The 22,663-nt window shown below is 36.9% G+C and overlaps 1 protein-coding gene across 1 annotated transcript in view; it reads left to right on the forward strand.

Annotated features, from left to right (window-relative positions):
- Window positions 1-2,285: 2,285 nt before the first annotated feature.
- Window positions 2,286-22,663, forward strand: part of znf827 (zinc finger protein 827) — a 98,217-nt gene continuing 77,839 nt past the window's right edge. Inside the window, exon 1 of the mRNA XM_028443658.1 lies at window positions 2,286-2,671. Coding sequence (XP_028299459.1) covers window positions 2,629-2,671 — 43 coding nt within the window. The 5' untranslated portion in view covers window positions 2,286-2,628. The remainder of the gene's footprint in view (window positions 2,672-22,663) is intronic.

Genomic DNA, 22,663 nt, shown 5'->3' on the forward strand with positions numbered 1-22,663 from the left:
AATTTGTTATCATGTTTATTGAAGTGTGTTACAAACACTGTAGCCAGGATTAGTGCACAAAGTGACAAGTGAGTCACCTCAGATATTTTTACTGCATTTTATTTGAACTACATTCATATTTGAGAAAGTTTAAGTATAGAATACGATTATTCCATATTTATTGTGTGTGATGTGTATTTAAATAATAATCGTATTAATTCAAAAAGTTAAAAAATATCTAATTTTAATCAGTTTTACCTAAGTTTTTTTCTTCTTCTTACCAATTAAATGATATTTCAGACGACCCAATTTTAATTCCAGGCCCGACCCCACATGGGGTCCCGACTCCAATGTTGAAAAACTCTGTACGATAGACCAGTGGTTCCCAATCTTATTTGTCACGTGTACCCTTTTGCATTTTCAAAATCATGTCAAAATGGCCTCTACAGCATAAAATAATCCTGTTTTAATAAATTACAAAATAATATAGTATTTTATTGAGCAATAGCACTGTTAGTTTGTGGTGAATTTGTCCAAAAAAACTAGAAACTATAGGAACCTTTCCCGATTATTTTGAAATTAATTGTTAAATCTTTCCGAGTACTCCCTGTAATGTGCTGCTGATGTACCCAGGTGTACACGTACCCCTGTTTGGGAACCACTGCTATAGACTTTAGTCACTTTTTTAAAGTTGGAATCCAGGTACCCCATTTGTCCGACTAGAACATCTTGCTCAGAATTCTGTGAAAAAATTACTTTACAACATGATGATGGAATAAAGTGGTAACACACATTTTAAAGAATCTCATTTTGTAAATAAGTGAAATGAAACAGCATTTAGTGCCTCCAAAATAGATTTATTTCTATAGTTTTTATCGTTTACGGTCATCTCCCTCCTGATGTGAGACCAAGACTGACACTTGTATTTTCAGTTCATGTTCTAATCAAGATCATTTCCATCATCATTTTGTGTTCTTTTTTTAATGTCATTTTTTACATCAGTGTATGTGTATTTGGTTGTTCTTATGTCATTTTGTATGTTTTTCTATTATTTTTTGTGTTATTTGTAGTGATCCTGTGCAGTTTTTTCTCATTTAGTGTGTATTTGTTGTCGTTTTGTGCATGTGTTTTTGGTGTCATTTTGTGTATTTTGTTGTTGTTTGTCTGTTCTTTTTATTATTCAGTATATTTTCTCTCATCTTTTGTGTGTTTTTGTAGTCGTTTTGTGAGTTGCTGTTAATATTTAGTATGATTCTTACTTTTTAACTAAAAAAATAAACATTATAAAACCCCATATTTTTTTATTGCTTTCATTTGTTAATTTCCTGTCTCTCTTTCTGTCTCAAGTACCCCTAGTGTACACGTACCCCCATTTGATAAACCCTGGGCTACAATATATACATCATTTGAATAAATCAGTGGTTCCCAATTGTTTTTGTCCCGTGTACCCCCTTTGCATTTTTGTCAAATCATGTGTACCCCCTCTTTATATAAGTACTCTCCCCTCTCCATATTTTCATATGCTTTATCATTTGTGGTACGACGGGCTCTCCTAAAGCCCTAAATATGTCTCAAACATTGGTTCCATAAGGCTTAATTTACAAATTAAAAACAATGAGTGTAATTAAAAAATTGATTTATTTAAAAAAAAATATATATATATATATACATCTGTCCAACTTTTATGCAATTGCTTCAATACTGTCTCCTATGTAAAATGTAGCTATTTATTTTCTCTTATTGTCAGAAGTGTGATACAATGGACTCTACATTATAAAATAATTATGCTTCAATAAATTACAGGAAAATATTGTATTTTTTTGAGGAATTTTACTGTTAGTTTATGGTGAATTTTGTCCCCAAAAAATAGCCTAAAAAGAAACTGGGAACATTTCCCGATTATTTTTTTTATTTATTAATTGCTAAATCTTTCAGAGTACCCCCTGCAATGTGCTCCTATACCCATAAGGGTACACGTACCCCTGTTTGGGAACTACTAAATCGTTTCATCCGCTTGTAATTGATCCAAAAAAAAACAAAACAAAAAAAAAAAAAAAACATGCGGGCGTTAATGTTGGCTGACTTCTTTGACACATGCTGGATTTCACCCCCTTTACCTTCAAACATTATAGGTTTTTGTGTTGAGCATTGGGAGCTGGGGGGCACCTTGTCCGTGCGCTGTTCTCGGGGGCGAGCTCGAGCTCCTCAAATGTGTGTGCGCGAGAGAGAGAGAGAGAGAGAGAGAGAGAGAGAGAGAGAGAGAGAGAGAGAGAGAGAGAGAGAGGGGAAGGGAGGGAGAGAGAGCATGTGTGTGCGTGTACGCGCGTGTGTCTGCTCTGCTGTTGCTGCCCTTTGATCCCTGCATTAGTGTTAGTTAGGGGCTCGGAGACACACTTGCGCCGAGAGCAGCCATAGCAAGACACGGCAACAACAGCAGCAGCAGCAGCGGCGGCAGCACCTCCACCATCTCCGCCTTCAGTGTTCCCGGTTCACCCCCGTAACAATACACTTTGAAAACCGACCAAAGCCAGGTGCACGACCGACCGAGTCGTCCCCTGCCATCACTGGCGCCTCCAGTCTCAATGGGAAAGCCCGTTTTTCTTCTTATCCCCAAACGAGGACGAGAATGTGATTAAAAGCGGGGGGAAAATGCCAAGGAGGAAGCAGGAGCAACCCAAGCGCCTGCCTTCACGTAAGTGGTCCGCTCCGACCGAGCCATTTTCACCACCGCTCCGTGGCTTTGGCGCAGTAGTTTAGGGTTAAAGAGGTGACAGACAAAAGACTCGGCGTAGCTTATTTCTGCCTTTTTAGGTCCGAGCGAGGCAGCCATGTTGTTGGCGATGGTTAGCAGTGAGTGGCACTGAGTGAAGAAATGAGTAAAATTGGACAATTATGTTCGCTAAAGGTCCAGGTTCTGCTGTTTAAAGGTGGCGGTCAGTTGGCGGTGTGTGTCGGCTGCGGTTTGAGCCGTTAACGGTGGTGTTCGCCCCCCAGGCTTGGGTCGCCTTTTCTGGGTAGAAAGGGGGAGGATCTGGGAGTGTGTGGCCGCAATAAAAATGAAGGGTCAGCCGGATCAGACGAGCCAGAGTCTGGCTACTCGTGAGTTAGCCACAGCGCTACGTAGCACCGCTCGGTAAACTTCATCTTTATAAACGCCTAACTTTCCAACATGAAGTCCTCCCGCTGCCATAACGTAACCTAAAACCTTCGGGCGTGACTTTTAAAAGTACAGTGAGGGTTTTTTTTTTTTTTTGCCCCCTCCAGCTAAGAGTGTAATTCCGCTACCCCTCCCAGTCTGAATGCAGGCTGTGTCAGAGCCATGGTCGGTCACCTGAAGTTCAGGGTTTTTCCCCCTTCGCTTTGCAGCCATTCATTGCAGACAGACTACGATCAATACCGCGGTTAGAAAAAGGGAAACGACCGCCGCGCTGCTCCACGCCGCCTCTCGCACACCGTCAGGGATTGATCAGCATCCCATGTAGCTGGTTTTTGTTGGTAGGTTGGTCCACTTTTGTACATTTGACCCTTCGTTTCTCAGATGTTCATATTGTGCTTTATCAGTCCTGGTAATGAAACGCTGCAGTAACACACTCTGACCACTAGAGGATTGCAATAGATGCTAGTGTGCAATGACAAATAAGAGACATGCTTAGAAAGAGACCCCCCCCCCCCCCCTTTGTACTTTAAGTAATCTAAAAATAAACAATGTCATATTCAAATATACTTTTAACTCTGTATGTTAGTCTGTTTCTGCATTTTTTTTTTTTTTTTAAAGACTGAGAACCAAATGTTTACCAAAGCCTGTTATTATTATTATCAATATGTCTACTGCCACTGATCTATGGCTCAGGTGTTTGACTCATGGCTGAACTTGAGTGACTGCAGTGGTGACTAATGACAGTGGTCGTAGCGGCAATGTATGTGCGTGTGTGTCGGGCTGGGCAATATATCGTGATTCAAGATACTGTGTATCGATTAGGGATGTCCCGATACAACATTTTCATTTCCGATATGACACCTATTTTGCAGCCTTGCATATCGGCCGATACCGATATTGATCTGATATGAGCATGAATCATACATTTTTTTTATTACTTTGTTTTTCTCTTTAATGCAAAATAATAATTACTTATTTTGTAGTGTGAAATGTTAGAAAAGGTTTGATCAAGTGATGTTACTCAAACGGAGAACAATAGTCAGCAACAGTAGGGATTAGAAACACTGACTCATTTATTATTAACCAATTGGTTACATACATTTTAACTTTCGACATAATATCTACATTATTCTACAATTGAATAAAATAAATTAATGAATTGGGGGGAAGAATAATAAATTCGTAAATTTGAATCCAATATTTGTTTTCAGGCTGATATCGGACCGATATTGGATCGGGACACCCCTAATATTGATATAGAAAATGACAATATCACCTATATCGAGATATATGAATATTTTTGTGTGTTTTGATTAATACAATCACACAGTACAAGATCACATCATACAAGTATTTAATATTATTCATAGAGTACAGTGTCCTTTTTATTTTGTTTTTTTTTTACAATGTTTCCATATTTCTGATATATACTTTTTATATATTATTCCTTGTATTTGTATTAAAATACTCATTTTTAGGAGTCACTGCTTTCGCTACTTCTCAGAACAGCATGAAAATCACAGTTAGATGGATTTCTGAGTGCATCCTAACCTAGACCTTCCCCTAAACAAGCCACACTACAGAACTCACTCGCACGTGCTGTCCCTTTGAGGCGAAAAAGGCAAAAGTGACACACATTAATCAGCTGTTTGTTAATAAATGTGCCTCTGTGGCATTTTTCATCAGCACATTTAACCCAGAATTGTCTTTCTGGAAAGACTTTATTGAGGTAAAGATTTATATCCCCATATTGTGTGTGTGTACGAGCATGCATGTGTGTGTCTAACAGATTGACTTGACAGTAAGTCTGCATAAGGAGAAGCTGTGTTTGACTGCATAAAGCAAAGGCATAGTCTTTATATTTTATTAAAAAAAGCTATTTCTACCTTTTCTCTCCCTTTTGTACGTCAAGGATTTTGACAGGAAAGCTTTTGTTTTCAGTGTGTCTACCTTGGTATATACACTTGTGTAGCTAATTATGGTACATTACCTTGACACATGACAACTGAGATGTATTTTGAAGCAATGTTTTTTCTGGGCAGTGGTTGAATCAATTAATACATCCCCCCGTTACTAAGGATGTCTAAAGCTTGCAGGTTTTCTACCCTCGTCTGTTGTCAATTAAAAAACTTATACTGACAGTTTTGTAGTTTTATTTTACTCATAGGTCACCCTATTGGAAAAAATATATACATATCCAAGAAATATGTTTCTGACTTGTGTTAATATGTGGAGATTATGTTTTTATTTTGTATATACAGATAATTTGGATAATAGGCTGCTGTGGTTGTGCCTCTGTGTTTAAATGCACGCCTTTGAGAGAAAAAAAAAAAAAGATTTGAAGTTGTTTCCCTCCTTATTCAACAAACTGTCACGGAAAAGTATGAATTTGTCACACGCTTTCTGCGCTTTGTTTTGTATCTTCCCACTCCAAAATGGAAGTGTCACCTAATGCCATTCACTGTCAGTCTGTGTGTTTTCATTATTCAGCCAGCAACACCCTGGTGGCGTGCCAGCCAACAAGCACAATATCCAGCTTCAAATCTCTTCATCTGTGGTGAAAAAGGCCAAGCTAATACACTGGCTTTAATGCTGGAGGTGCTTTATCTTTGCACAGACCTAGATATATGGGCTGTGTAGTATAGTGTTTTACTGTTCCATTGTTTGTGACACAGCTCGGGAAAGGAGACTTCATTCTCTAAGTGTGTACATGGTACGCACATGCAAAAGTGTACACAAAACTCTTTATGTGTAAGTGTGTATGGGTACAGTGTACAATGTTGGCTATGGAGGTCACAGTACAGTATGGTGCCTTCACTCTGATAAGTGCAGGATCTTTGCTGCCACAATGAAAACTATTATTTATGACATTGCGGTGTATTCTTAGTAATAATGTAAGTTTTCTTCTTTAAAATTAACTCAGACATGTGAAATAAAGATAGGAGATGTCTATTCAGACTGAAAAGCTAGAATATTGTGTTTGAATGCAAAGTTTTCTCAACACAAATAAGGCCTCCGATTTTCTGTGATGGTGGAAAAGTGACGGAGAAAAAAACAAACCAGACTTCACTTTCTGACACAGAAAAAGCAATCTGACTCATTTTTTTGTTTTTTCGCTCACGTTTTATTTAAAATCGGGCCCCAACATGACACGGAAATGCCTCACATGAATGTTTTGGGACAACATCACACACAGATGCTTTTTCATTGGAAAATAGGTGATTGAATGTTTACAAAGTGTGGACAAATATGTCCAATTCCAAACAATCACGTTCAAAATGCTGTCCTGTGATTGAAAAGGAATGCAGAGTTACATCTAGTGTGTTTTTTTTAATGTGTTGTGATGAACAAGCGGTTCCGATTATTATGACTGCATTGAAAGGGTTCTTCTGATAAAGGCATTGGTACAAGGACAGATGTACCTGTTGGTGTATTAGCTGAACTGGTGCACGTTTTATTCATGGGGCGTCATGGCAGACGCATCTGCAATCGCACGACTGCGCAGGTTTTCGTGCAAAACGTGTGTGATTCACCGGCTGGCGGTAATTAAATGTTTCACAAATAATGTTTTGGGACCATATCGCTTCATTGCGACCTAATTGCGTGATTTCAGCGTAAGTCATCGGAAGCATAGAAAATGTCAAATTAGGGCTGGGCAAAAAAATGATCTAATTGCTTTATGGAATTTGTAGATAAAAACAATTTTTATTTTGCAAATTCGAGTTAAAAAAAAAAGTATAATAATTGTGAAAAAAATTAAAATTTTATTATTTTCTTTTTTCCCCACTTTTTTGCGTTCCGTCCTTGTGGGTTACCGTAGCACGATGTGAAGCAACCCCCTTTTTGTTTACATGTGTTCACCCTTTGAGTAGGCTATATGTGTGCCACATGCATGTTTAATGTTTTATTCGCATTATGCTGAGATGCTAAGGGAAGAGGGAAATTGGAGATTTTTTTTAAGGCAAAATCGCCCAGCCCTACGTCAAATTGATAACTGTAGTCGACTCTATTAACCGTATTTAGCATGTTTGGTATGATTTTTGGGACGTTTTTTAATAGCCAGTAAAGTCATCTAAACATCAAGATGATCAAGCAGAAACGGAAAAGTGTAATGTGACATGAAAATGGCTAAACCCTGAAATGGAATTTGGAAATTTTAAAATGGAATATCAGAGGCCCTAGGACTGAAATAAAGTTGGTGTTGCACATCTTCCAGTTTCATATACAGCCAGAGTAAGGCTGCATGATTTTAGCGCAAAACAAAATCTTATTTTTTAGGCCGGCTCCCGGACTCAAAACGCAACTCACTTTGTTGTTGTTGTTCTTCTTGTTGTGTACAATAGTTAAAATCGCTACTACTCTGTTATTCTTGAACGGATCGGGTTGAAATTTGGTAGGTATAATCTATGTATGTGTACACATCGACGCTCAGTGCCCGGTTTTTGATTTGGAAGCCCTGTAAAAAAAAAAAAAAAAAACCGAAAGCTGATTTTTCATTTATTTGCCAGTCAAATATTAAGACGGTTGGTGGTACCGAATCATTGGCACATGCCAATATATAAATGGGGCTCATTACTCCGTATATGTCACGAGGGCCCCTGGGAGCCCCATTTCTTTACTCGGTTAAACCGAGTCATTAGACTGAATTCTCGGGAACGTGTTCAGTGGCCGTAGTTCATCCGAACTTGTTTACTTTGAAAACTAGATTTTCAATTCAGATTTTTTTTCCCCCTTTAAAATAAAAAGACACTGGATTGAATTATTGCAAGTATTTTCTTTTTATTGAAAAAGTAAAAACAAATTTCCGTATTGGGAATAAAGTGCAACTGTAAGCTTTAACAAAAAATAATAAATTCCCTGTGGGTTTGATAAAACAACCACCCATCCAACCAAAAATGAATCCCTCAGCATTTTTATAAAGAGAACTTTCCATTAGAAAAAAAAAAACCTCACACAAATTCACATTTTAAAAAGAAGAGGTTGTAGCGGGGGTCTATCACGTTAAACGTGTGTTTAAAAAGGACAGCTGGCTTGTAATCGGAGGGTTGCTGGTTCGAGTCTCATCCGGGCCAACACTGTGGGATGGTCAGCAAGTCCTTTAACCCCCTAACTGCTTCCTGGGGGCTGTGGTGACTCCTTGTCAGGGATGGGTTAAATGCAGAGAACAAATTTCTAATGTGTAAAAACATATGACGATAAATAAAGGCGAAAGCTATCATTTTTTTCTTCTATTATAGAAGAAATCGGATTTCGATATTATGTCGATTAATTTTGCAGCCTTAAACCAGAGGTTCAAAACAAAAGTCAACTTTAGATACTTCCTAGGCTACTGTGTAATTAGTACTAAACCACAGTCCAAATGTTGGGGACCTTTGTTTTTTTTTTTTATCTATATAAATTATTTAAATTGCAAATTTTGGGGAAAAAAGTCACTCCCCTTCCAGAATGCTATCACCATGTTATAGTAAGAGTAACTTTTTTTTTTTTTGCACAACAACTTTAATCTGCTGTCTTCCTTTCCCTGCCAGTCTTGATTTGAAATGAGAAGATTTCAAGTATTTCTGTTTGTCTCTATCTGCCAATAGCTGTTTGACTGGGTGGTTCCCTACCTTACAGTAATGGCAGGTCACTGGCTACCTTCCACTCGCTATGATTATAACGACCTTGGTGGAGCTGGAGTTGAAAACATTGGATTAAGGGGAAAGGAAAATGAGAAGAGGTTTCCATTTCACTCTTGGCATTAAAAATTTGTGGAGAGGATTCCTGCCAAGAACCTCCTCCACCAACACCTACATGACTCCTATCAGGAGTTGATGGGCCTTGGGTGCATTGGTAGCAGTGGGTCAGCAGAGCTCAAGCAATACATACAACCTTTAAGTTAGTAACCAATCAAAGTGCAGGGCTTCAAGGCAATGTTTGCCTTTTGAACTATTTTCATACTTTTATTGAAATATTGTATTTGATAGACAGTCTATATTCTGCAGTATTCATCTTTTTTTTTTTTTTGATGGAATAAAAAAACAAACAGATTGACCCAAATAAACCCTTAGTTTCGGTAAGGCTTAAAAGGCCTGTTTTCAGAGAAGTGAAGCCTCAGGGTGAAGATCAATATTTGTTTCATAAATGTTAACCTTATTTACTACATCAGACAATTGGCAAGCGTACAGACAGTCAGGCCTGTACAATTCTAAAATATATTACTCCGAAAAAAACATTAAACTCTGTGTCGGTCCGTCTGTTACTCCAGAAATTATTTTCTGGAGAATGACCTATTTTGTATCCCTAGTGGGAAAACATTCTCTTGCATTTTTGTGTTTATTTCACCACATATTAAACTGACTACTGAACTTCACTAGAGCCTTAGAAACTAATGGCGATTCACCTTTTAAAGTTTTGGACAAGTTACCACTCAATTTATTTGTGTGAATAAAAACTTGGAAGTGTGAGTAAGGGGTGAGAGCCTTGTTGGCAGTAGACATGGTTTTAAAATGATCCAAGAATAAAAACTTAAAAAGACACAAGCCCATTACACAACCCAAGCCCAACATTTCATATTTTCTATTTATTGTCTAGTTTCTGTATAAAAACATACTTTTTTTCCACTGGTTTTGCTCCAGTTATTACTAGATTGCAAAAAAGCAAAACGAACCCTTTATCTATTTGATCAACATTGTCTATGGACATTACATATCCACAAATAAATACAAATGTGCTCGTGAGTCATTTGTGGCGGCAGGGGCAAAGAAAGTCTGTGCATAAAAGATGTGAGGTATTCCATGTACGCGATGAGAAGATTTCAGATGACCAAAAGCCTTATTAGTATAAAAATGGGATTAGATAATACAGTGGTACTGTTTAAAGTATTGACACAAATGAGCAAAGATTCTGAACTTTCAAATCATTTTTATTCTTTAGGCTGAATAATTGGAATTAATTTGATTTAATATTCAATGTTGGATGAACAGTGTAAGACAGAGGAAAGTTAAAGTTTTAAATTGCCTATAGCTTGTCTTAAATCTAATGATTTTCAGTCTTTGAATCAAGAATCTGATTCCTACTGGATTTTTTGGAGTTTGACTAAAGCAGGCAGTGTGTTCCCATCAGCTCAAACGTGTAGCGTAACATGTTAATCTGAAACATTTTGGATCAAGTCTTTTCCTAGGTTTGGCTTTAGACATTATCAACCATGTTTAATATTATCCCATGCCTTTTAATCTTTTTGTGAGGTGACACAATCGACAACCAATAGTTGAGCTCTAACAAAACTGGAAACCTGGTGGATACAATAACAAAAAAGACACGGTCAAAATTTTGAGTATGCTTTTTTTATTTATGATATTTCACTGAAGATTTTACCTTTAGTTAGTACAATTGAAAATGTGTATGTTTGCACTGCATAGTTTAGTTTTTTAATGTGCTTTAAAAACAATTAAGTAAGGAGGTGCTGTTTTTATATTAAAAGTAAAAATAAAATAATTTTTTTTCTTCCAAGAATTACTGGTACATGCCTTTTATTGCTTTTACTTGTACAATGAGAAACGTTCAACAGTGATTTAATAAGTGCAGCTAGGTCCAAGTCTTGGAAAAAGTGACTCGGTCTTTGAAAACCCAACCTCATGGTCTGTGATTTCAAACTTTAAAACTTGACTTTAGATGTGAGCAATTGTAAGATGGTAGTTTATTCAAGAGTCTTCATTTGTCATCATTGGCGAATATATAGATGCATGAATAAGTTGTTTTGACAGTGGAATGCATGGTAAATTCCGTTTCTTTTTAATAATGGGCAGATTGGATATGTCTATTCAGTTTTTTAAAAAACTTTACTAAAAAAGTAAATATAGAAACTGTATTTCTTACATACATACTCACTCATAAGATAATATTTTCCTTCCTGATGTGACTTATCCCTGCACCTAAGGAGGTACTGTATATAGCATTGTCGAAGCCATGTTTTAGTAACCCTAATGCGTATGGAGCCCACCTTGGTTCTTTCACCATTGTGGAAATTCAAAAGGACCAAAATATTTTGGTGCCCATTTTTATATAATGTCACAATTTATTAGTTTGGAAACTATTAAGTACTTCTTTTTCCCAGGTATCAGTTTCCTGCTTTGGATATGTTTGGCACTCGATGCCAAAATTGACCTTTACTCCTAAGCAAGAAAAAGTCTTAGCACAGATATAGCCCCCTGAGAAAGGCAGGGTCTACTTTATGTTAGTTATCTAATCCTTTAAAAGTGCTTGTTGTAAGCAGATAATCTTATGCAGCACCAAAACAAGCAAAGGTAATTATCCTGATGCCTCCAGTACCTGTTGGCCTGCCCGGTTGCAATCAGAAGCCCCTCTGTGTGGAATGGAAGTGCCTGAGCCTTGGTAACGATTTTTCCTGTGTTGACAAGTCACAACATGGAGATCTACAGCTCGGAGAGCAGCCCTTTGGCTACGCAGAGCCCTGCTTGAACTGAGTAATAGCAATCTCACAGGAGTAGCAGGCTTTCAGCTGGCAGCAGTTCATACAGAACAGCTCGCCGGTGCAGCTGGGAAAGACAGAGCGGAGAGGGAGAGAAAGAAGCTGGTAGAGGTAGCACTGGAGATGGAGGGAGGAAGCGGAGAGGAAGAGCTGTTAAGAGCTTTGGGCGGTTTCTCTGTTATTGTACCACACAAGTGCATCCAGGCCCTGCAGGACAAGCCTTTAACAGGCATGAGGGATGGAGACCATGAGAGAAGAGGAGAGGAGGTGGCAGCGGCAGTGGAGGAGGTAGAGGTCTGGGGGGCTGAGGCAGGCCATTCTGGGCAGACATTAGCTCCAAACAGGGATGTGATTTATTGTTTCACCTGGCTTCACATTTCATTTGTAGAAAGATATCAAATTTACAATGTCAAGAGATTAAAACTGCCGTTGCCTATAAAAAAATGAGGAACTTGTAGAGTTTTATCTGACTTCCTTTTTAGTTTTAGCTGTTAATCAACTGCACTCCACATTAAAGAAAACCCAATACACTGACGGCCAAATGTGTCTGTTTCTATGTACAATCTTAAACACACATTCAGTACATGCTCTGTTGCTCTCTGAAAATACACACTTTAGAGCCCAGTGCCATGAGATGACCTCACTTCCTGTGTGGCTAGAGGAGGGCATAAGGGATCACATAAACACAAGCACAGAATTTTTCTGTGTCAATCTGGATCCAGTTAGCCTCTTGTGCACTCACCATCTTAGCCCTCTCATCTGTGCAGCCAAGGCACAGGATAGGGTCTTCCACCAGCAAGGCTAATAGATGTCTGCTTGTAGCTTTCTGGGACATGGGATCAATTTTATTGGGAGAATGAAAGTACAGTTAAAGAGGCAGGGTTGGTTATAACAGACACCGAGTAGAGGGACTATAAGGCAGTGACGGCGCTCCAGAGAAACAATATATCACCCCTAAAAGGAAAGTGGAAGTGTTTGGCTGTGGGACAAAAATCCAGCTATGTTAAAGTCATTGACGTAATGTCATCCCAGAGAAAGCCTTTGTCAGTGCAATGAATGTGAGGTTATTTATGATGTTGGAAATGCAGGTGAGTGTCTTGGCTAATTTAGTGTTGTCGACTACCCATTTACACGCTGTCATTGTTGCGTCTGTCGGTGCATTAAAAGAAAGGTGTGACTTGGGTCATATTATTGTTTACCAAGGACATTTCATCAGATGCTGTTGCCCTTGTGATGCTATTGAGATTGATAATACACAAAATACATAAGAATCCCAGAGACCTATGGTGTGATGAAGGTCGAGGATCATAAAGCCTCAGATTTTCCATTTCAGAGTATGCTCATTTCCATGTCATTTATTTATGTCCGTTTCACTGGCTTTCCCTAAGGTCACTGCTGGTTCAGAAATATTCCAAAATCCTGCCCAACTTGCTTAATAGTTATGTGAGCTAACAATAATTTGTTATTCTTCAGCTGCAGAACTTCATCAAAAGTACGCATTAAAATCATGTAAGATTCTGTACCGTCTCCATCTGTACTACCCTTTCTAATAGGGCTAGGACGATACCCTTTTGTCCCGATTCGATTTTGATCCCGATTGTTGGGTGCCGATTCGATTTCATTTGCGATTCTGATTACAAGAATTGCGATTCTACAGTGACGATAATCACAATTTTTTTGTTTTTATCCAAACACATCCTAAACTTCTAGAAATATGTCACAGTTCCAAAAAACAATGCACATCACATCTCATCACATTCAGTCATTCATTGATTTATCATTATTTATTCGTTTATTTATTTATTATTATTTATACTGAAATAAATAAAACCTCCATCAGAAAGGTGGTAAACAAAACAAAAAAACCCCCAAATATTTACATAACTTTTACAAGTTAGTCAGCTGAAACTTTTAATGTTCATCCAGCTAGTGCTTTGCAATATGCTGGTCGTTAAGCTGCTCCAAAAGAGAAGTCGCAATGTATGTATTCCAGTGTGAAGATGGGCCTCATTTTTCTGTCCGAGCCACAGTTAAAATATGTCTATTTCCCCTCATACTAATGACAGAATAACATTTGTCGTCGTCATCATCATCACACTTGTTATTTACTCTGTAGCGTACTCAAACTGTGGCTGCACGTTGGACACAGTTTTGAAGTATTTGACCAGCGTGGACATCATTCTGAGGTCTGTCTGAGTTTCATTTCACAAGATGCAGCTGACGCGTGCACCTCAGCACACAGCTGATTTGCTCCGTGACGCAGCAGCCACCATCCTTCCAAGAAAAGGAGTGGACAGCAAGGATAAAATGTAATTACATGTAACACATTTTGTCCCGTCTAAAACTGGTAAATTTGAACTTATTAGAAATGCTGATGGTCAATCTTTTGGTGTGCATGTGTAGCTTGGAGGAGGTGTGCGTGTAGCGGTGCTATGATGGACAGGTCCGTTGGTCTTATCTTGCTCTAGCTTCATGTTCGGATGGTGACGGACAAGATGAACAGTAATGATCGTTGTGTTACACAATGCGCTACTTGTTCAGAGCAGTTTAATACAGCTTTGGTCGTGTCTAAATACATCCATACTTTTGATTTAAATCGTACGGGTGCAGGTTTAATCACGGTTGTTAGTTTGATTGTGGGGAAATCACAGCTGCTGCAAGTCTTCCTTGTGTTTGCGCTCACTTGTTGGTGCATTACTGCCACCCAGTGGTCGCCCACGAAAATGCGAAAAATACATTAAGAAGAAAAAATCGATACTGGGAAGCAGAATCGATTATTAAAATCGGCACCCAAAAAAATCGCGATAAATCGTAAACATTTCTTCCCACCCTTAGTTTCTAGACATTTGACTACAAATTTTATGACAAAAAATGGCCTGGAAGAGTGTGCTATTCTCCCAATAGTCGTACATTGCAAAACATGTGTGTCTCATAGCTATTTTTTATTTAGATGTTGAAGTATTTTGCAAGTATTTGTAGCAAGATTTTTTGCATATTTTGACTCTTAATTGCCCACCCGCTTATAGGTAATCATTGTGTGTAAACGCATGCATCTGAGGCTATATTCCGTGTCATATTGCAATTCCTGCTTGATTTTGATAAAAAAAACAAACAATGTTATTGTTTTCGTTTCAGAAACTGAATTCCGTAATTTCCATCCATTATTACGTTAATGTGGTGTGTTTATATTCAGTTATTGATGCAGATCAGCTCATAAACACTTGTATGTTCTACACCTACCGGTACATTTTTCTTTTTTAAAGGGACATGTTGATTTGGATTGCCATGCCATTATTCCCTGATACACCACGGGGGAGCGGTGAGCGCCAGATGTATTTGCACTTCTTCCAGAAGGTTTTCTAGATTAGCACAAATCCCCCTAGAAAAAAATGTTTAAAGACCTAATTTGGCACACGGTCAGATTTTGAGATCCCCTCTTATATACCTCATCCATTATAACACCCCTTTTATTTTTATTTTTTATTTTTTCCATTCTCCACCTGAGTTCTCTAGAGTCGACCCCTAAATTGATAAGGACAAGGATGAGTAATGTTTGGGATCTTGGTTCTGTTATTTGTATCCAGCAAGTAGCCACTTTTCCAGTTTCAGTGGTTTGACCTCGTTGTACCTGCCAGCCAGAAATTAGATCATCAGAAGAGAAGACGAGAAGCTGACATCTCTCCTCCACCTACCCGTGGCTAAAAGTGATGGTTGTCATAGCAATCATTATGCCACAGAACAGACTCAGTGGGTGAAAGATGGCTCTGAATGCGGCAGCCTCAGGTCACAACCTGGTTATGACAGAACGGATAGACCTGTAAGGTAGCAGTATGCCAGTTGTGCTAAGTAAACAGCAGCATACAAAGCCTGTCAGGTTCAAGTAAATTTCAGTTTATAAGTGAAACTGTGGAGGTAAGGTATGTCTGTGCATTGAAGAAAGGGAGAAAGGTATTGGCGTAATGGAGATTGGAATAGCAGCGTGGGGCAAACAATGCCTCTTATTACTATCAGCTGCCCTGGCTAGCGTTTAACATGGAGATTGGAAAAGGAATAACGCCCCCCACCCCCATTCTCCCTGGACCTGCATGCAAATGAGGATAGCAGTTAGCCTTTCCTGCGGTACCACCACAATTTCCTTTTTTTTCTTTTTACTCTTTTCTTTCCCCCTTTTATTTATTAATGGCTTGAAAGTGCTCCCCTTCTCCTTGGACAAGGGATCCGGGACCAATCCTGATTACTGTTCCTGTCCTAAATGACAGGCTAAAATCCAAGCAGGCACTGCCTTGGGAACCTCTGCCAAACAGCCGTCAAACCAATCCCACCACAAAAAGGTTCTCCTCATTCTGAAGATTCCCTCCCCCTTTCGTCCTCCTCACTTCTTTTATTTTCCACCTTGCCATCCTTTACGACTGTCTCGAAGATATGCTACATTCCAATGTGCTTGAACATAGTCCATTTAAATGCACATATCCAGATATAGAACTGTCTATCCCTCTCCCAAAGTGTCCCTTTTTCCACCAGGGTGATATAAAAAAAAATACTACTACTTCGCTTCCACAGACATGCACTCAAATTTGTGAGAAGCTGTGCTGTGAAAGAAAACTCACAAAGCATCTTAGATTTTTTACTCTTGATCTTAAGACTATACCTCATCTCGTAAGAATCCCAACATCCGATTGAGTCAAATGATATTGTGTGAACTTACATATTTCACAAGTTTGTGTCTTGTAACAACTTTTTAATCTGTATGAAATTAAATTTTGCTCAGTTTACCTAACCTTTTAAGTAGGGCTGAACGATATTGAAAAAAGAATGTAATAGCGATTTTTTTTTTTTTTTTTTTTTTTTTTTTCCCCCTCAATATTGCGAGTGCGATTTAATATGCAATTATTTTCTCAAGGGCCTCTTGTCATGTATTTTTCAATGAACACAAGCAACAAATCAATTTGTTTCATAATAAACAATTTCAGATTTATTTAAACTTTAAATAAATATAAAATATAAATTTTAAAGCACAGATTACAACAATAAAGCAAACAAATCTGTGGCTTCACCTCTCCAACATCTCTAACTAACTTCATGTTTCATGAAACATGTAAACATGTGGACTGCACTTCTTAAACACTGTATGAACTTAACAGGACAGTCTATAAATAAATAAAATAAACAGATATTAAAAATAAAGCTTACTAATACCCAGTCAGTAACATCACACATGCTGAAGTGCAGGAAAAGTAAGGAGAACTAATATCTGCTTTAACCAATTGGACGTTTTTTAGGTAAATCAAACTCCGACAAACTTGAAATAAATTATTACTAAAAAAATAAATAAAAATCGCAGTCTTTGCGATTAGAAAATTGCATTTTATGATATTGCGATAATATCGCAAATGCAATTAATCTTTCAGCCTTAATTTCAAGTCAAATGTTCAAGGCAGTTTAAGATTGTTGTAAGTAGGTTGGTACTCATAGTGTAGTAGCTAGTGTTACTAGGCCAAAGTTTTAATAATTAAGGAAAGAACATTTTGCATGTGTGAATGTACTGGAGAAATAATTCTTAAAGTGTAGCATTGAAATAATGTCCTATTTAGCTTATTACTGGGACAGTCTTAGTAAAGCATAACTGTATAACTTCTGGTAACCATTGTGGAACAGCAAAGAGACTTTACGCACATTACATGTTTTACACTTTACTGTTCTGTGTCATTATATTTCCCTGTTTAGATGACTGAACTGGCTTTTAAAATTGACAAAATTGTACCAAACAAAAAAAAACCATACATGCTAAATTGGGTTAATAGTAGGAGTGGGAACCTCTGGGTACCATACAATACGTGATACAAAGCTCACGAAAACGATTATCTCACGATATGGCAATACTGCGATTATCGATATTTTGGTCAGAAATCAATTTACAATAATTTATGACATAACAAGAAAAAAAAAGATTAAGTGAAATTATACAATTTTTATTTGATATCGCTGAAAGACAACAAATTGAAAAAGTGTCCTATGAACAGTGACACTATTTTAGTGCAACATTTCTGTAAATAAGTGTCAACATACCAATGTAAACAAATAAGTATCTCCAATAGTGCTTTCTGTAGTTTTTTTTTTACCAGTGACACCATTATAGTGCAATATTCCAGTAAACAAAATATTGGTTCCTTCAACAAACAGTGACAAAATTTCTGTGAAGACCTACCTGCACATTTCAGTGAAAAAGCAGAAAAGATTTTGAAAATAATAAAATAAATCTTTAAATCAAAAAAAAAAAAATGTTTTGATTTTTAAATCGATATTTAACGCGAGCATATTGATAATCGATCGTGCAAACAGAGTATCGTGATATATCGCCGTAGATAAGCAATTTCCCCCTGGGATTGATAAAGGAATTCTGATTCTGATTGTCATTCCTAGTTAATAGAATCATCTACTGTTATACATTTTATATGCTTGGTTTACAAAAGATTATGTCGCAAGAGCGACAGTAGCCACAATACTAGACCCTCAGCCAGCCGTTTCAACAAAATATCATGGAAATGTATGATAAGTCTCAAAACCTCTCGTTACAATGTATCGTGCTTAAGTTTTGCTCAAAAACTCTGCGTAGCCGTGTGAATATAGATTCTTCTGTCCTGTCGTGTTGTGTCACCAGGTAAAATGACCACCAGTTCAGCTAATACACAACAGGTAAACCCGTCTTTGTACCAGTGCCTTTGTGGATTTGAATGCAGTCATAATAATCTGAACCGCTTGTTCATCACAACAACAATTGCATTTCAGTCCCAGGATAACATGATTACTAGTCTAACTGTAATACGTAACAGGAGATTTTGAACGGTATTATGGGCAGAATCGGACATATTTGTTATTTTCTAAACATTCAATTCCTTGTTTTCTGGTGTTTGCAATTGCGTGATATTGTCCTAAAACATGCAGCTGAGACATTTCCTTGTTATGTTAGGGCCCAATTTATAGAAAAGAGAGGGAAAAAAGGTTGGAGGTCTTACATTCACTTTTTAAACAATCATAATACTGGTTTTTAAAGAGAAAAGAAATGTAGCAAAAAATAAAACTACTGGAAATATGCCAGTGATATTTTCTCATTGAGTTTAAGTTCTTTTCTCTAATTTGTTGCCTGTTAAGTAAGTTACTGGAACTTTTACTGTATATTCAGTTTCAAAGAAAGATATCGCACCTAAGGCTTTTCCAGTGGGCTGGAATGGGGAAAGCCTTTTGAAATCAATTAATGTGACTGAACACTGTAAATAATGCTACAGTGATGCTTGCTTTAGCAAATATTTTTTCTTTTGAGCCGAGCTTAGCTGGAAAAAAAATGTTGAATACTAGCATGATTTAATAAACTGTGTGGAATAGTTGCACTCAAATAACCTTTTTTGATTTATTATTTTACTCGTGAAGATTGTGTTGTTTAACATTTTTACGCTGACAGGTTGGATATGTTCAAGAATATGAAAAGTTTCCTAATATTTAATATGTCTTGCAGTCTAAAATTCTATTCAGTCTCTGAAAAGGCACAATCCAGTAAAAGTAACCTAACTAAGGATGTTCCCTGGTATTTTTAGTGTTTGTGCTACCCAATATGATGTCTACTCGGGTATGACTATTTGGAGCACTTTTACCTATTCTCAGTGGCTGTAGTGTGGTAAATGTCTTTTTTTTATTTTTTTACTCTTTTTTTGTCAGCACCAGAAAAAGTTCTTACAAAAATTATTTTACAGACAAAGTGGAACAAACAGGCAAACAACTTTTTACCTAATGTCAAACTTTGATTATATAGCTTAAGTGTCCAAATTATAAGAAATTTATTGATTATGATTTTGGCTTACTTAAAAATAGTCTGGTCATTAGAATTGAAGATATATGGCACCTTTTGGACATACTGTCGGTGTGTACACATTTTATAGTATTGTAAAAGTCTCTTTTTGAAATATGGCACTAAAGCTAAAACAAGTAAGGAAAGAAAGAAATTATCGGCCGATTTTTGCGTTTTTTTTTGCGTGTATCGGCATTGACAGATGCAGGCGTTCGCCGATCCACATTATTTACAGAAAGCAGCATTATTTTTTACTTGTTATACATCACCTGTTTTTGTTATTTGTTAAATATTTTTGACTTGTTGTCATTCTACCTCACCTTTGTCAATTTCAATAAATAAATATGAAGACTCGTACCATTTATTATCATCATTGTGTAATTTTTTATAATGTAAATTTAGGGAGCAAAAGTAGTATTGGCTCAAGAAAATCGGCAGTCCGTATCGGTTATCGGCTAAGGCTGATGGAAAAAAAATCGGTATTGGCATCGGCCCTAAAAAATCTATGTCGTTCTATCACTAGTAGAATGTTTCCCATCTTATTAACTGGTTTTTCATATTATTTCCTTGAAGGAATAAAGAAGGTATTGACTTACAAACTTGGAATATTCTTGTCATTTTTTTTTTTTTTGCTGATTCCATAAAGAATAGAAAACACAAGTCATTTGTGACAAATAAAAAAGCTAATCTGATCTGTACCCAATTCAATGAGCCAAGTTATTTAAACAGTAATGATCATACAGTGACTCCAAGCCACCAAGAACCTGACCTAAGCTTATTAAACATTTATATTGGAGATTTAGAAATAGCGGTGTGCTTTCTCGCTTTTTTGAACCTAATTGAGCCTTTTACCACATTTCTTCAAACACTAAGAAGGGGTTTTATCTCTCTCTCTCTCTCTCTGCAGCAACCCACATTAATTTATTGTAATTTAGCAAATTGAGTTGATTAGTTAGTGGTATTTGCTGGTGTCCGCATTTCAATAAAGACTTTCAACTTTCCCTCAATTTTACAGGTTCCACCTGAACCTTTGGAGAACTTTTCTAGATGTTCAGTAAAGTTCATTACAAAACCATCATCGATACTACCAATGTTCATTTTAATTCAGAAACAATATTTTCACCTAAAACAAACATACAAAAAAAGGGAGAGAAGCATCCGTTTTACATTATAGCACCAATAAGTGATGGTCTCTGTCCCTGTGCATGTTTTAAACGTGACTTATTGAGCCTGAATGTCAATGACATTGAATAATATTCTTAGTTCTTTGTCAGCAGACAGCGTGTAATGCAACAAAGGAGAGGGACATATTTGTTTGCAGAAGTTACTGCAGCCAAACCTGTATGACAGTATTTCTCCACTTCCACTGACAATTGAAAGTACCACAGGTTAAGAATAACTGTCAACTTCGAAAAACGACATTAATCATAGAAAGCAGTAACACTGTTTCAAATTCTGTCTTTGTGAATCCCAAGGGTTGTAAAATAAGCATGAATAAATGTAAAAAAAACAAAACAAAGAAAAAGCTTGTTTTATTTGTAATTTTGTGCTGACTATTCATTTCAGGTAATGTACAATTGCGGCCTGTTTACACACAAAAAAGCAATGTTACAGCATTGAACAGGTGTTAAACTTATTTTTGCAGGTAGATTGCATCCAGTTCAATTTGATGTAAGACAGGCCAGATGAGTAAAATCATACCATAAAGAAATGGCAGTAGATGTAAGTGCAAATGATTACATAGATTGTCAACATGAAAACTCTTTGATTTATTACATTTTTCTACCAACAAACATGAGTAATGTTCCCAAAAACAGTCGAGCCGTGCTTCTAAAACTTTCTAAAAGTTAAAATTGCGAATTGCATGATTTTTTTAATTTGAAATGCCTTTCTGACAGAAACAACACAACATTTCGAGTTTACTGTATTCTCTTGACCGAGCTAATGGTGAAGTATCAGCGGGATCTTGGGTCATTTATCCAACCACACCATGTTTATTATTTTTATTAATAATCCTAGTGTGTGCGGAGGAGTCCTAAAATGCAAAAATGTAGAGCTGAAGTAAATGATTATTTTTATCCATTTTTCACTTGATTAATTATCAAAGAGGAATCAAAACGTTGTGCAGTCTTTATGCTTTGCGATCTTATTCCATAACTAACACATTTGCGTGACACAAAAATCCTTTTGAGCTCTATTGCTAAAAGAAAATGAACATACCAGAATCAAACAAAGTAATTTCACATGACCTGTTGAATAGGCATTACTTAGATAAAGGCCCAATGAGCAACATCGCCTAGATAAACTAAACCACAGTGTTAAGTGTGCTAATAAAAAACAAATTTCCTCCAAATTAAATCATAAAAAATACAAAATGTAAAGTAAATTGTTGTGTTTTACTAAAAGTAAAACACAACAATTTGTGATAATGCTACAATGCTTGTAGCTATGTTTTATTTATGGAAGTGGCTATCCGTATGGTTGCCGTATCAATATACCGACGTTCTATTCGTACACAGCGCCTCTCATTGGCCAGTGTAGGTCATGTGATAGGACAGTCATTGGCCAGTTTAGGTTGTGTGAATAAGACTAAACCTAACCCTAACCTTAAAAATTGTTGCGATATTGGGTTATAACCTAACCCTAACTCTAAACCTTACCCTAAACCTAACCCTAACCCTGAAAATTGTTGCAATATTGGGTTATAACCTAACCCTAATCTTAAACTTTACCCTAAACCTAACCCTAAAAATTGTTGCAATATTGGGTTATAACCTAACCCTAATCTTAAACTTTACCCTAAACCTAACCCTAAAAATTGTTGCAATATTGGGTTATAACCTAACCCTAATCTTAAACTTTACCCTAAACCTAACCCTAAAAATTGTTGCAATATTGGGTTATAACCTAACCCTAATCTTAAACTTTACCCTAAACCTAACCCTAAAAATTGTTGCAATATTGGGTTATAACCTAACCCTAATCTTAAACTTTACTCTAAACCTAACCCTAAAAATTGTTGCAATATTGGGTTATAACCTAACCCTAATCTTAAACTTTACCCTAAACCTAACCCTAAAAATTGTTGCAATATTGGGTTATAACCTAACCCTAATCTTAAACTTTACCCTAAACCTAACCCTAAAAATTGTTGCAATATTGGGATATAACCTAACCCTAACCTAAACCTTACCCTAAATCTAACACAAAAAATTGT

Source organism: Gouania willdenowi, chromosome 1 (genome assembly GCF_900634775.1).
Source record: "Gouania willdenowi chromosome 1, fGouWil2.1, whole genome shotgun sequence".
NCBI lineage: Eukaryota > Metazoa > Chordata > Actinopteri > Blenniiformes > Gobiesocidae > Gouania > Gouania willdenowi.